General features: G+C 45.5%; 1 protein-coding gene across 7 annotated transcripts in view; it reads left to right on the top strand.

Annotated features, from left to right (window-relative positions):
• Positions 1 to 15,660, top strand: part of adgb (androglobin) — a 513,562-nt gene that overhangs the window by 127,840 nt on the left and 370,062 nt on the right. For all 7 annotated transcript variants that reach the window (XM_070889961.1, XM_070889958.1, XM_070889959.1 and 4 more), the window contains one exon: positions 4,404 to 4,498. In XM_070889961.1, coding sequence (XP_070746062.1) covers positions 4,404 to 4,498 — 95 coding nt within the window. The remainder of the gene's footprint in view (positions 1 to 4,403; positions 4,499 to 15,660) is intronic.

Genomic DNA, 15,660 nt, shown 5'->3' with positions numbered 1-15,660 from the left:
AGTTTGGAAGGGTGTCTGGATTTCAGAGCATTTTCGGGATTCTGGACAGCCCCGCCACGGATCAGCGCATTGTCCGGATTTCAGAACATTCTGAATTTTAGAACTCCGGATTTTGAATGTTCAACCTGTATAGGCATTGGAGAAGGTCCACAAAAGGTTCCCAAGGATCCCAGAACTGAGAGAATAAATTCATCAGAAAGTCTCAGTAGGCTGGGGCTCTTTTCTCTAGAAAAGAGAAGGCTAATAAAGGTCTTTAAGACAATGAAAGGGTAGATGTAGAGAAAATGTTTCCACTTGTGGGGAAGTCCAAAACTAGGGGCCATAAATATAATGTAGTCACTAATAATTCAAATGGGTAATTTGGGAGAAATATTTTTACCCAGGAGTGGTAAGAATGTGGAACGTGCTACCATATGGAGTAGTTGAGGCGAATAGTATGGATGCATTTAAGGGGAAGCTAATTACGAGGTAGAAAGAAATAGAATATATTGATATGGTTAGATGAAGGGTGGGAGGAGGCTTGTGTGGAGCATATACGCCGGCATAGACCAGTTGAGCCGAATGGCCTGTTTCTGTGCTATACACTCGATGTAAACTGCTTTCCCTCTGATGAGTTGCTGAGATGGTCTTGACCTTTCTCCTTCATTCCAACAGAGTCTCTCAAATTGGCAGTCTGATTGTTGCAGGAAGTGGGAAAAAACATGAAGGCTGAGTGTGAGAGAAATTCAGCAATGATATCGAAAATGGCGAGAGATAGAAGTGGTGTTGGAGTGTGAGATAGAAACAATGCTGGAAGAGGAGAAAGAGAGAGACATTCTTTTATGAATTCAACACTTCACTTAACCGGAAGGGCATGAATGGACTCGGCCAAAAAAAGTATTTTAAAGAATGGGATAGTTTTTGGTGATACTTATTATCAAGGATGGATGTGTTGCTTGAGTGAACTGCAAGCGAAGGTGGTTTAAAAAAAACAGAAAAACAAAAAAATTTGCATTAGAGCATGAGTTTTGCTCCAGAAGCATTAAGTGCATCTGATCCTTCCTCTCCTGAGAAGTGTGGCGAGTTTCATCTCTCAGGCTCAACCCTATATCCCCTCCTGAATGGACCATTCCTCTGATTCCAGCCTCTTGTGTATCCCACTTCCCTCTACCCTACCTTTGGTGGCAGACCCTTAGCCACCTCACCCTTACTCTTTGGAGTTTTCTCCCTAAATGTCACTGCCTCTTCACCTCTCTCGTCCTTTAAAAATCGTCTTATAACCTTTCTCTTTTTCTCAGATTTCAGTCGTTCCTTCATGGCTCGCTATCCATTTCCTTACGTTTGTTAGTGAAGTGCCTTGGGTTGTTTCAATACATTAAATGTACTATATCAACGCAAGTTGTTGTTGACATTTCATTCACAAGCATAAAGCCAGCTTCCATAAGTGTTACACCCAGTTCTATCTGTCCCAAATTGTATTGCTCTTGCAGCCAGTCTGCTATTAAGTCCTGGTGAGTCACCGCTTCTTTCAGCTGAACACTGTCAAGAAAAAAGACATAATTTTCAGCGGCGGCCACGAACTCCAGTCCGTTGCCACCCAACTCCATCCTCTCTTTGGCTCGTCGCTCAGGCTGAACAGCCTTGGCATCATGTTCAACGCTGAGCTGGATTTGAATTCTCATTCTCTCCATCATCAAGACCACTTACTTCCGTGTCCGATGTCCTCCATGCTGGGCTCCCATTCTTCATCATGCAACTGCCTGCTTCCTGTCCCATACTAAGCCCCGCTTTCCCATCATACCTCCAATCCCCTTCGTCATTGCTGAGTAACACTGGTGTCCCATTGCCAAAAGCATTCAATTTAAAATCCTTGTCCTCGTCTTCAAGTTCCCACCCCCCCTACCACCCCACCTCACCTACACCTTTCCACAGCTCTGTAACCTGCAACCTCCTCTGGCTATACCCTCCTGCACCCTATGATGCTCTGAGTCTGGCTCCCTCTGAGCTCTCTTGTCCCATTGGCCCATGATAGATGGAAAAGCCTTCAACTACCTTATATCTACTGTCTATAGCACCGTCCTTAAATCCTTCCACCTGTCTCCTTCTCTGTCTTGCTTTAGAAACCTTCTCAAAACCCATCTTTTTGCCCTGGCCTTTAGTCTCCTGTCCTAACCCTTTCCATGGCTCAACATTCATCCCTCTTGTTATTTGTGAAGCACCATAGGCCATTTTATACATGGAGAGTACTGTGTAAATGCAAGTTACTGTTGTTGTAGTTCCATTATATCAGCGGACACGAAATACTTATTGTGAAGACAATTTTTAGAGGCGATAATCCCTATTATTGAAAAATCCATTTGAACCCTGTATCATCTTCCTGCAAACTCCCACCACCTGGCAGACTGAATTCCAGGAGCTCACCTTGAATTCATAAGTAGCCCCAAAAACAGAAATTAAAACATAAATGTGCTCGACATGGGTGGGCACGGAGCCCCCTCTCGGTGCTGTTCCTGAAACATGTAAATCTGAAACTGTACATGTAGGTGTCTTCATTATGCCCTGTTGTGCATTTGACTGAGTGGAGGAGCTGCTGACAAGTATTGTAGCCAGTTCCCTGCGGTGATCCTGTTTATTTTCCTTTTACAGCATCAGTTCTGCATTTGTGCCCAATGCACTTTGGTGCAATGTTCTTGGTTTGCCACGGAACGTTTTCCTGTACGGGAAAAGCACATTAAGCAGGATTTTGTTGAAGGGCCTTTAATTTTATTTTTCCTTTATCTTTAATAATAGAATTGCAATTTTTTTTTCCAAAGAAAAAGTGGAAGAAACATTTGTAATAGGACTATTTGGGTGCAAAATTGGGATTGGTAGTTCCCGTTTTTTTGGCACTACGAATGTAATTTTGGTTCCGATGTGCATATGCCATATTGGTAAGGGTGTTAGCACGCGTGCAGTAAGCGTCCACCAGAAGTATGCAGAACAGGCAGATCGTAACATCAATCAGCATGTAATGCTGCTTAGCGCTTGCACTGCCATTTTGGAGCTCAACGCTCCAGCTAATGCCCCCTCTTAAACATGCGCAACTGAACACACATACAGCAGCAGGAAGGAGCTCCCTGCCAGCGCTATTTAAAGGGATTATCAGCTACTTTCAGGTTAGTTACTGATTGATTTCTACTGGCTGTTGCTGCGTTTGTAGAGTGCTTGGTACTTTCTAGAGTTCTTTAAAGTTGTTAAAGTCTGCAGGGAGTGGTATGGAAAGTACTGAAGGACTTTGTCCTCACTTTAAAGCTTCTGCACAAACCAGTTGCTCCCAGACGTAGTAGTAGGCATTCCTCTTGGAATACAGCACAACTGGGAGAATGAGCAGAGATGAAACAGAGCAAGGCAACAAGAGGCCATATCCGCCCAGGGTGTTCAGGGAGCAAATCTCCTAGCTGAACCTCAGTGAGGAACAGTGTGTCAGATGTTTGCGCTTCACTAGGGATATCCTCACTGAAATCTGCCACCTGCTGCAGCCACAACTGGAACCTCAGAGCAGGGGGAGGATCGTATTGTTGTGACTGTGAAGGTGATCAGGGCAATGAACTTCTATACGTTGAGCTCCTTGCAGGCTGGAGCTGGAGATATTTGCAACATCTCACAGTTTGTCATCCACTGTTGCGTAAGGGAGGTCACTGAGACACTCTATTCCAAGAGAGCTACATTTAATTCTCTCTTGCCAGAGAGCAGCAGGCGGCGAGAGCATGCAGCTTCACAAGGTTTGCAGGTTTCCCTCTGGTGTACAGTGTCATGGACTGCATGCATATGTTGCTTTGCGGGTGCCGCATGTCAACTCTGAGATGTACCACAACCGAAAGCGATTCCACCCCCTCAACGTCCAGCTTGTGTGCAACCTGACGCAGCGAATCATTCAGGTCAATGTCCGGTATCCTGATAGCAGTCATGATGCCTTCATTCTGTGGCAGTCTTCTGTGCTATCTGCATTTGAGCCAGGACGACAAACCACTGGGTGACAAGGGCTATCCGTTGATGACATGGAAGCATGCCGGACTCTTTTATGCTCCTTAAAAATTGCATGCAGACTTTCTGGCAGGCCTGTCAATGCATCAACATTTTATTGTGCATACCCATCAGCCTTCTGTAGCCTGCTTAATCAAAATGCTCATTTGAGTCCTCTGCTGCAGAACTCGTGTGCAACCTCCCCCTCCGGCAAGCTGGTACCTGAGCTACCCTTCCTCCCTGCTCTGGCTACAGGTCATTTATGCCCAGTGTCTCACCACGTGCAGATCCCATCTCAAAGCTATCCTCTAAATTATTCCATCATCTCTGCTGTATGATTTTAATATAGGAAATGAATGTCAACCAAGTGTTGTGTTCTAGTTTAAAAGAAATGAGCAATGTTTATGTTCTGTGTGTTGCAGCTATCCCTACGCCGGTGCAGCCAGAGGTGATGATTTACGCTACCTACTTCCCACTGCAGCTGTCAGAAAGGAAGATTTCTTTACTTGGAAAAATGGTAATGGTTGAATACACAATTTTACATTGTGTGGCATTTTGACCCCGAAATTGACCTCCGCCCGAAACAGGGCGCACGCATCCCGTTTCAAGTGTTCTTACCGCTGCGATGGTTGAGGTGGCTTCTTGAGCGAAATTCGCTCTTTATTTTTTTTTCAGGTGGACTGGAAGTCTCTCATAATGAGGGTGAAAGTGGGGCGGTGAGAACACCAGAAGGGCGGAAGTTAGGGACGGAGTGTCGTGACCACCGCGATGATATCATCGCGGCGCCACTTCACCACGGCTCTCCCCTTCACTTAAAGGAGAGAGCCTACGCGATGTTTAAACTTCAGTCCACTAGGCCACCAGGGAGGATTTCGGCCGAACCAGCAGCCTGGCACCCAAGAGGGAATGCCAGGCTGGCTGTTGGCAGCCCAGCCGAACCCGAAGCCGTAATTGTTGGGCCGACATAGCAGTCGGCCGACCAAAAGAAAAACATGGTGGCAGCGGCAGTAGGTCCTCCCCGTTAATGGGAGCCACACCGCCATTGCAGAAGGCCTCAGCCTCACAGCACCATCATGAAAAAGCTTGTTTTGGCACCGCCCGGTGGGAGGAAGACTTTCTTAGCGGAATTTCGCCGTCGGTGGGGTACATCAGCGGTGTGCACTGTGATGACATATTTAGCACGGATCAGCAGCAGCGGAGTGGTGGGGATGGGGGGCGCGGGGCACCGCTGGGATACCGCAGGAGCGGAATTTTGATAATTGCGGCCATTACATGAAAAGTCGGTGACCATTGCACTCCGCAGAATGGCCGCCGCTTTCTGGTATTAAGAAGCCTTCAAGAAAGGGACAGTTTCGGCCCCTTTAATCTCTGACTGCTGTTCCGATAATATTGTAGATCAAGTGAAAGCAGCAAGTTACATGTTAAAGAAAGAAAGAGCTTACATTCCAATAGCGCCTTTCATGACCTCAGGACATATCAAAGCACCTTACAGCCAATGAAGTACTTTTGAAGTGTACGCACTATTGTAATGTAGGAAATTTGTGCAAAGGAAGCTCCCCACAAACAGCAATGTGATAATGTCCAGATAATCTATTTTGGTGATGTTGGTTGAAGGATAAATATTGGCCAGGACACTGGGGACAACTCCCGTGTTTTACTTCCAAATACTGCCGTGGGGTCTTTTACGTCCACCTGAGAGGGCAGACGGTTTAACATCTCATCCGACGGCATCTCTGACAGCACAGCATTCCCTCAGTGGTGCACTGGGATTGTCAACCTGGATTGTGTGCTCAAGCCTCTAGAGTGGCACTTGAATGCACAACCTCTGACTCAGAGGCAAGAGTGCTACTCACTGGCAATTTATACATTTATTTATACAAAACCTATAATCTAGAAGACTTCCTGAAGGTACTTCATGGAGAAATAAACTAGCAAAAAATATAAAAACAGATTGTAAGAGCTTCTACAGTAAGTAAAAAGCAAGAGAGTAGCAAAAGTAAGTGTTGGTCCCTGAGAGGCAGAGACAGGTGAAATTATAATGAAAGTAAGGAAATGGGAGAGACTTTAAACAAGTATTTTGTATCAGTCTTCACAGTAGAAGATACAAAAAACATGGCAAAAATAATGGGGAACCAAGAGGCTAATGACAGCGAGGAACTTAATGTAATTAATATCAGTATAGAAAAAGTACTTGAGAAACTAATGGGAATACAAGCTGATAAATCCCCTGGACCTGACGAGGGTTCTTAAAGAAATGGCTGCAGAGATAGTGGATGCATTGGTTGTGATCTTCCAAAATTCCCTAGATTCTAGAATGATCCCAGCCAACTGGAAGGTAGCAAATGTAGCCCTGCTATTCAAAAAAGGAGGGAGAGAGAAAAAAAGGGAACTACAGGCCAGTTAGTCAGACATCAGTCATCAGGAAAATGCGGGAATCCATTATTAAGGAAGTGGTAACAAGGTACTTAGAAAATCATATGATTAGGCAGAGTCAGCATGGTTTTATGAAAGGGAAATCGTGTTTAACAAAATTATTAGAGCCTTTTTGAGGATGTAACTAGCAGGGTAGGTAAAGGGGAACTAGTGGATATAGTATATTTGGATTTCCAAAAGGCAGTTGATAAGGTGCCATATAAAAGATTGCTATGCAAGATCAACATAGAAACATAGAAAATAGGTGCAGGGATAGGCCCTTCAGCCCTTTGAGCCTGCACCACCATTCAATAAGATCATAGCTGATCATTCACCTCAGTACCCTTTTCCTGCTTTCTCTCCATACTCCTTGATCCCTTTAGCTGTCAGGGCCATATCTAACTCCCTCTTGAATATATCTAACGAACTGGCATCAGCAACTCTCTGAGGTAGAGAATTCCAGAGGTTAACAACTCTCTGAGTGAAGAAGTTTCTCCTCATCTCATTCCTAAATGGCTTACCCCTTATTCTTAGACTGTGACCCCTGGTTCTGGACTTCCCCAACATCGGGAACATTCTTCCTGCATCTAACCTGTCCAGCCCCGTCAGAATTTCATATGTTTCTATGAGATCCCTTCTCATTCTTCTGAACTCCAGTGAATACAGGCCCAGTCGATCCAATCTCTCCTCATATGTTAGTCCCGCCATCCCGGGAATCAGTCTGGTGAATCTTCGCTGCACTCCCTCAATAGCAAGAATGTCCTTCCTCAGATTAGGAGACCAAAACTGTACACAATATTCCAGGTGAGGCCTCACCAAGGCCCTGTACAACTGCATTAAGACCTCCCTGCGCCTATACTCAAATCCCCTAGCTATGAAGACCAACATGCCATTTGACTTCTTCATGCCTGCTGTACCTGCATGCCAACTTTCAATGACTGATGTACCATGACACCCAGGTCTCGTTGCACCTCCCCTTTTCCTAATCTGCTGCCATTCAGATAATATTCTGCCTTCATGTTTTTGCCACCAAAGTGGATAACCTCATATTTAGCCACATTATACTGCATCTGCCATATATTTCCCCACTCACCTAACCTGTCCAAGTCACCCTGCAGCCTCTTAGCATCCTCCTCACAGCTCACACCACCACCCAGCTTAGTGTCGTCTGCAAACTTGGCGATATTGCACTCAATTCCTTCATCTAAATCATTGATGGAAATTGTAAATAGCTGGGGTCCCAGCACTGAGCTCTGCGGCACCCCACTCGTCACTGCCTGCCATTCTGAGAAGGACCCGTTTATCTGTACTCTCTGCTTCCTGACTGCCAACCAGTTCTCTATCCACATCAATACATTACCCCCAATACCATGTGCTTTAATTTTGCACTCTAATCTCTTATGTGGGACGCTGTCAAAAACCTTTTGAAAGTCCAAATACACCACATCCACTGGTTCTCCCCCTTGTCCACTCTACTAGTTACATCCTCAAAAAATTCTAGAAGATTTGTCAAGCATGATTTCCCTTTCATAAATCCATGCTGACTTGGACCGATCCTGTCACTGCTTTACAAATGCGCTGCTATTTCATCTTTAATAATTGATTCCAACATTTTCCCCCCTACTGATGTCAGGCTAACTGGTCTATAATTCCTCGTTTCCTCTCTCCCTCCTTTTTTAAAAACTGGTTTTCCGTTAGTTACACTCCAGTCCATAGGAACTGATCCAGATTCAATAGACAATTGGAAAATGATCATCAATGCATCCACTATTTCTAGGGCCACTTCCTTAAGTACTCTGGGATGCAGATTGCCAGGCCCTGGGGATTTATTGGCCTTCAATCCCATCAATTTCCCGAACACAATTTCCTGACTAATAAGGATTTCCTTCAGTTCCTCATTCTCGCTAGACCCTCGGTCCTCCAGTATTTCCGGAAGGTTATCTGTGTCTTCTTTCGTGAAGTTAGAACCAAAATATTTGTTCAATTGGTCTGCCATTTCTTTGTTCCCCATTATAAATTCACCTGATTCTGACTGCAAGGGACCTACGTTTGTCTTCACTAATCCTTTTCTCTTCACATATCTGTAGAAGCTTTTGCAGTCAGTTTTTATGTTCCCAGCAAGCTTCCTCTCATACTCTATTTCCCTCCTCCTAATTAAACCCTTCGTCCTCCTCTGCTGAATTCTAAATTTCTCCCAGTCCTCAGCTTTGTTGCTTTTTCTGGCTAATGCATATGCCTCTTCCTTGGATTTAATACTACCCCTAATTTCCCTTGTTAGCCACGGTTGAGCCACATTCCCCGTTTTATTTTTACTCCAGACAGGGATGTACAATTGTTGAAGTACATCCATGTGATCTTTAAATGTCTATTTACCGATCTACCGTCAAATCTTTCAGTATCATTCGCCAGTCGATTCTAGCCAATTCACGCCTCATACCATCGAAGTTACCTTTCCTTAAGTTCAGGACCCTAGCCTCTGAATTAACTGTGTCACTCTCCATCTTAATAAAGAATTCGACCATATTGTGGTCACTCTTCCACAAGGGGCCTCACACAACAAGATTGCTAATTAGTCCTTTCTCGTTACACATCATCCAGTCCAGGATGGCCAGCCCTGTGGTTGGTTCCTCGACATATTGGTCCAGAAAACCATCCCTAATACACCCCAGGAAATCCTCCGCCACCGTATTGCTACCAGTTTGGTTAGCCCAATCAATATGTAGATTAAAGTCGCCCATGATAACTGCTGTACCTTTTATTGTGTTCCGAACACAGATGAGACTGCACACAAGGAGGTTAAAGTAACAGTGACCTCGGTCTTTATTAAGACACTCCAGAGTGAGGAACAGGCCTTGGGGGCCGGCTTATATACAGTGTTCCCAAGGGATACTGGGATCCCTTGGGACTTCAGAGGATGCGCTCCCTGGTGGCGGAATATGGGAGTGCATGCTTTACAGATACAGAACACCTTTATTGCAAGCATCTCTAATTTCTTGTTTGACCTCACTACTACTGTTTGGTGGTCTGTACACAACTCCCACTAGCGTTTTCTGTCCTTTGGTATTCTGCAGCTCTACCCATACAGATTCGATATCATCCAAGCTGATGTCCTTCCTTACGATTGCGTTAATTTCCTCTTTAACCAGGAACGCTACCCCACCTCCTTTTCTTTTCTGTCTATGCTTCCTGAATGTTAAATACCCCTGGATGTTGAATTCCCAGCCTTGGCCACCCTGGAGCCATGTCTTCGTAATCCCAATTATATCATATTCGTTAATAGCTGCCTGCGGAGTTAATTCGTCCACCTTATTACGAATGCTCCTCGCATTGAGGCACAGAGCCTTCAGGCTTGTCTTTTTAACACTTTGTCCCTTTAGAATTTTGCTGTAATGTGACCTTTTTTGATTTTTGCCTTGGGATTCTCTGCCCTCCACTTTTACTTTTATTTTTTCTATCTTTTGCTTCTCCCCTCATTTTGTTTCCCTCTGTCTCCCTGCATAGGTTCCCATCCCCCTGCCATATTAGTTTAAGCCCTCCTCAACAGCACTAGCAAACACTCCCCTTAGGACATTGGTTCCGGTCCTGCCTGGGTGCAGACCGTCTGGTTTGTACGGGTTCCACCTCCCCAGAAACGGTTTCAATGTCCCAAGAATTTGAATCCCTCCCTCCTGCACCACTCCTCAAGCCACGTATTCATCTTAGCTATCCTGCCATTCCTACTCTGAGTAGCACGTGGCACTGGTAGCAGTCCTGAGATTACTACCTTTAAGGGCTCATGGAGTTGGAGGTCATATATTCGCACAGATAGAGGATTGGCTAACTAACAGAAAACAGAAAGTAAGGATAAGCGGGTCATTTACAGATTGGCAGGCTGTAACTTGTGGGGTGCCGCAAGGATCAGTGCTTGGGCCTCAGCCAATTACAATCTATATTAATGACTTAGCTGAAGGGGCTGTGCAATGCATCCAAGTTTGCTGAGAATACAAAGCTAGGTGAGAAAATAAGCTGTGAGGAGAACACAAAGAGCCTGCAAAGGGATGTAGACAGGTTAAGTGAGTGGGCAATAAGGTGACAGATGGAGTATAATGTGGGGAAATGTAAGGTTATTCACTTTGGTAGGAAGAATAGAAAAATAGAATATTTTTAAATGGTGAGAAACTATTAAATGTTGGTGTTCAGAGAGATTTAGATATCCTTGAACAGGATACACAGAAAGTTAGCATGCAGGTACAGCAAGCAATTAGAAAAGCAAATGCCATGTTGGCCTTTACCAGAGTAAAGAAGGCTTACAACAGTTTTACAGGACTTTGGTAAGACCACACCTGGAGTACTGTGCACAGTTTTGGTCTCCTTATCTGATAAAGGACATACATGCCCTAGAGGTGGTGCAACAAAGGTTCACTATATTGATCCGTGTATGAGAGGATTGTCCTACAAGGAGAGATTGAGCAGATTGGTCCTATACTCTCTTTGGAAGAATTAAAGGTGATCTCATTGAAACATATAAGATTCTGAGGGGGATTGACAGGGCAAATGCTGAGAGGTTTTTTCCCCTGGCTGAAGAGTCTAGAACTGGAGGCATAGTCTCAGGATAAGGGATCGGCCATTTAAGATCGAGATGAGAGAGAATTTCTTCACTCAGAGGGTGGTGAGTCTTTGGACTTCTTTGGAATTCTCTACCTGAAAGGGCTGTGGATGCTGAGTCGCTGAATATATTCAAGGCTGAGATAGATAGATTTTTGGACTTTAGGGGAATCAAGGGATATGGGGATCGGGTAGGAAAGTGGAGTTGAGTTTGAAGATCAGCCATGATCTTATTGAATGGCGTAGCAGGCTCGAAAGGCCGTATGGCCTACTCCTGCTCCTAATTCTTATGTTCTTATATTCTTAGAAGAAATGAAGACTGAGCAGTTCTGGAGGAAGGTCATTGAAAGCACAGTGGAAAGGTTAGATTTTGAGAAGGCTTTTAAAGTTGGAGAGATATAGGAAGGGGGAGGGGCAGGGCAGATTAGCGAGAGAATTCCAGCAAGGCCAAGACAGCTGAAGCATCTACTGCTGATGGTGGAGATGAAAGAAGAAGGATGCAGAGGAGCCAAGAGACAGAACACTGAAGGGCTAGAGGACTTGGAGAGGCAGATTGGTGTCAGCTCGTAGAGGGTTGTGTAAATGAGGACATGGATTTTGAATTTGATGCGTTGGAGGACAGGGAGCCAGTGGGTGTCATGAGGGCTGAGAGAGCAAAACTTTTTGCAATACTTGTGGAAGGTGGAGTTTCAGATGAGTTGGACTTTGTGTTGGCTGAGCTTAAGAGGATGGTGGCAAGGATGTTGGAGAAGTCAAGCCTGAAGGCAACTAGAGCATAACAAATATTTCAGCAGCAGTAGGAGTGAGGTAAGAGCAGAGGTGGGGATGTTGTGAAGATAGAAATCAATGTTCGTAATGGATTGGATATAGGGTTTAAAGGTCAGCTCAGAGTCTGACGGACATGGTTCAGTCTGAGTGAGCAGCAGGGGTGGATGTTAGAGTCTGAGGCAGGGACCCAGAGTTTCAGATGGGATCTGAATAAGATGGCTTCAGTCTTCAAATGCAGGAAGTTCCGCCTCATTCCTGATTTGATGACAGATAGACAGTCTGACCATACAGTGGTGTTCTTGGAGTCGTGGGTGGTGGTGAGATCAGTTTCTATTCCAAACATATGGAAATTAATCCCACACCCACAGAGGGGCAACATGTAAGTAGGAAAAATGAAGGGAGCACTGGATGACTCCAGAGGTGACTGTACGAGGGTGGTTCCCTAGTGGTGGACTGTGAAGGACGATGGACTGGTCAATCATGTTGAATTATGTGGAGAACTCAAGGAGGTCGTAGAGGATATTTGTGGGGATTTTGATTAGGGTAGGTTTGGTGCTGTGAGCAGAGTAGAAACTGAACTGAAGGGATTCAAACTAGGAATTGTGGAAGAGTTTATCATGGAGTAACAATTTCCAAGGGCCTTGGACAGGAAAGATAGGGGGGTAGAAGATGCAGAGGAAGAAGGGGTTAATAATGGCGTACAAGGAAGGGGGAAGATGATGATGATGGCAGTTGATTTGTCTCACTCTCATTTATTTTAATTATTTGTTCTGGGATGTGGGCGTCGCTAGTAAGGTCAGCATTTACTGCCCGTCCCTAATTGCCTTTGAGAAGGTAGTGGTGAGCCGCCTTCTTGAACCGCTGCAGTCCGTGTGGTGAAAAAACTCACAATGCTGTTAGGAAGGGAGTTCCAGGATTATGACCAAGCAACGATGAAGGAATGGCAATATATGCTCCCTTGGGCATGCTGCCCTTGTCCTTCTAGGTGAAGGAGATAGATGAGATGCCAATCAAGCGGGCTTCTTTGTGCTGGATTGTGTTGAGCTTCTTGGAGCTGCACTCATCCAGGCAAGTGGAGAGAATTCCATCACACTCCTGGCTTGTGCCTTGTAGATGGTGGAAAGGATTTGGGGAGTCAATGGTGAGACACTCGCTGCAGAATAACCCAGCCTATGACCCGCTCATGTTGCCACAGTGTAAATGTGGCTGATCCAGTTAAATTTCTGGCCAATGGTGATCCCAAGATGTTGATGGTAGGGATTCGATGATGGTAATGCCGTTGAATATCAAGGGAAGGTGAACAGAAGAAATAGGAGCAGGAGTAGGCCATTTGGCCCCACGAGTCTACTCCGCCATTCAATAAGATCATGGCTGATCTGAGGTGGTTAGACTCCCGCTTGTTGGAGATTGTCATTGCCTGGCACATGTGTGGCACGAATGTTATTTTCCACTTATCAGCCCAAGCCTGAATGTCGTCCAGCTCTTTCTGCAGGTGGGCATGGACTGCTTCATTCTTTGACGATTTGCGAATGGAACTGAACACTGTACAACCATCAGCGAACATCCCGATTCTGACCTTATGATGGAGGGAAGGTCATTGATGAAGCAGCTGAAGATGGTTGGGCCAAAGACACTGCCCTGAGGAACTCCTGCAGCGATGTTCTGGAGCTGGGATGATTGACCTCCAACCACTACAACCATCTACCTATGTGCTACGTATGGTTCCAGCCAATGGAGGGATTTCCCCCTGATTCCCATTGACTTCAATTTTACTTGGGCTCCTTAATGCCACACTCGGTCAAATGCTACATTGATGTCAATGGCAGTCACTCTCACCTCACCTCTGGAATTCATCTCTTTTGTCCGTGTTTGAGATCTGGAGCCGAGTGGTCCTGGCGGAACCCAAACTGAGAATCTGTGAGCAGGTTAACGGTAAGTAAGTGCCGCTTGATAGCACTGTCACTGACACCTACCATCACTTTACTGATGATTGAGAGTAGACTGATGGGGCAGTAATTGGCCGGATTGGATTTGTCCTGCTTTTTGTGGACAGAACATACCTGAGCAGTTTTCCATATTGTCGGCTAGATGCCAGAGTTGTAGCTGTACTGGAACAGCTTGGCTAGAGGCGCAGCTAATTCTGGAGCACAAGTCTTCAGCACGACAACCGGGATATTGGTGGGGCCCATAGCCTTTGCTGTATCCAGTGAGCTCAGCCATTTCTTGATATCACATGGAGTGAATTGAATTGGCTGAAGACTGGCTTCTGTGATGGTGGGAACCTCAGGAAGAGGCCGAAATGGTTCGTCCATTCTGCACTTTTAGCTGAAGATGGTTGAAAACACTTCAGCCTTGTCCTTTGCCCTGGCACGCTGGGCTCCACCATCATTGAGAATGGGGATATTCATGGAGCCTCCTCCTCCCATTAGTTGTTTAATTGTCCACCACCATTGACGATTGGACGTGGCAGGACTGCAGAGCTTTGATCGGATCCATTGATTGTGGGATCGCTTAGCCTTGTCTATAGCATGTTGCTACCACTGCTTAGCATGCATGTAGTCCTGTGTTGTAGCTTCCCCAGGTTGGTACCTCATTTTTAGATCTGCCTGGTGCTGCTCCTGGCATGCTCTTCTACACACCTCATTGAACCAGGGTTGGTCCCCTGCCTTGATGGTAATGTAGATTGAGGAATATGGCGAGCCATGAGGTTACAGATTATGGTGGAATACAATTCTGCTGCTGCTGATGGCCCACAGCGTCTCATGGATGCCCAGTTTTGAGCTGCTAGATCTGTTCTGAATCTATCCCATTTAGCACAGTGGTAGTGCTGCACAACACGTTGGAGGGTGTCTTTAGTGTTAAGACGGGACTTTGTCTCCACAATGACTGTGTGGTGATCACTGCTACCAATACTGTCATGGACAGATGCATCTGATGAGGTCAAATAGGTTTTTCCCTCGTGATGGTCCTCTCACCACCTGCTGCAGACTTAGTCTAGCAGTTATGTCCTTCAGGACTCAGCCAGTAGTGGTGCTACCAAGCCATTCTTGATGATGGACATTGAAGTCCCTCACCCAGAGTACATTCTGTGCCCTTGCTACTCTCAGTGCTTCTTCCAAGTGTTGTTCAACATGGAGAAGTATTGATTCATTAGCTGAGTGAGGGCAGTTGGTGATAATCAGGGAGCGGTTTCCTTGCCCATGCTTGATCTAAAGCTATGAGGCTTCATGTGGTCCGGAGTCAATGTTGAGGATTCCCAGGTCCACTATGTATACCACTATGCTGCCACCTCGGGTTGGTCTGTCCTGCTGGTGGGACAGGACATACTCGGGGATGGTGATGGAGGTGTCTGGCACATTGGCTGAAAGGTATGACCGTGTCAAGCTGTTGTTTGACTAATCTGTAGAACAGCTTTCCCAATTTTTGCACAAGTCCCCAGATGTTAGTGAGGAGGACTTTGCAGGGTCGATTGGGCTGGGTGTACCTTGTCGTGTCCGAACCTGGTGCCGAGGTCGATGCTGGGTGACCCGTCCAGTTTTATTCTTATTATTGTTCCTTGTAGCAGTTTGCTAGGCCATTTCAGAGGGTAGTTAAGAGTCAGCCACATTGCTGTGGGTCTGGAGTAACATATCGGCCATACCCAGGTAAGGTTGGCAGATTTCCTTCCCTAAAGCACATTAATTAACCAGTTGGGCTTTTAACGACATTCCGATAGTTTTATGGTCACCATTACTGACACAAACTTTTATTCCATTGCTGCCGTGGTGGGATTTTAACTCATGTCTCCAGATTATTCGTCCAGCCCTCTGGATTATCAACTTAACCTAACTTAACTTAACCACTATGCTACCATTCTGTCACGCTTAAACTTGCAGTTTCTATTCCTATGTCTTGCCTCATTTTTACGTGAATCAT

This window comes from Pristiophorus japonicus, chromosome 9 (assembly GCF_044704955.1).
Source record: "Pristiophorus japonicus isolate sPriJap1 chromosome 9, sPriJap1.hap1, whole genome shotgun sequence".
Classification (NCBI taxonomy): domain Eukaryota; kingdom Metazoa; phylum Chordata; class Chondrichthyes; family Pristiophoridae; genus Pristiophorus; species Pristiophorus japonicus.
This window is presented reverse-complemented; position numbering and strand designations above follow the sequence as displayed.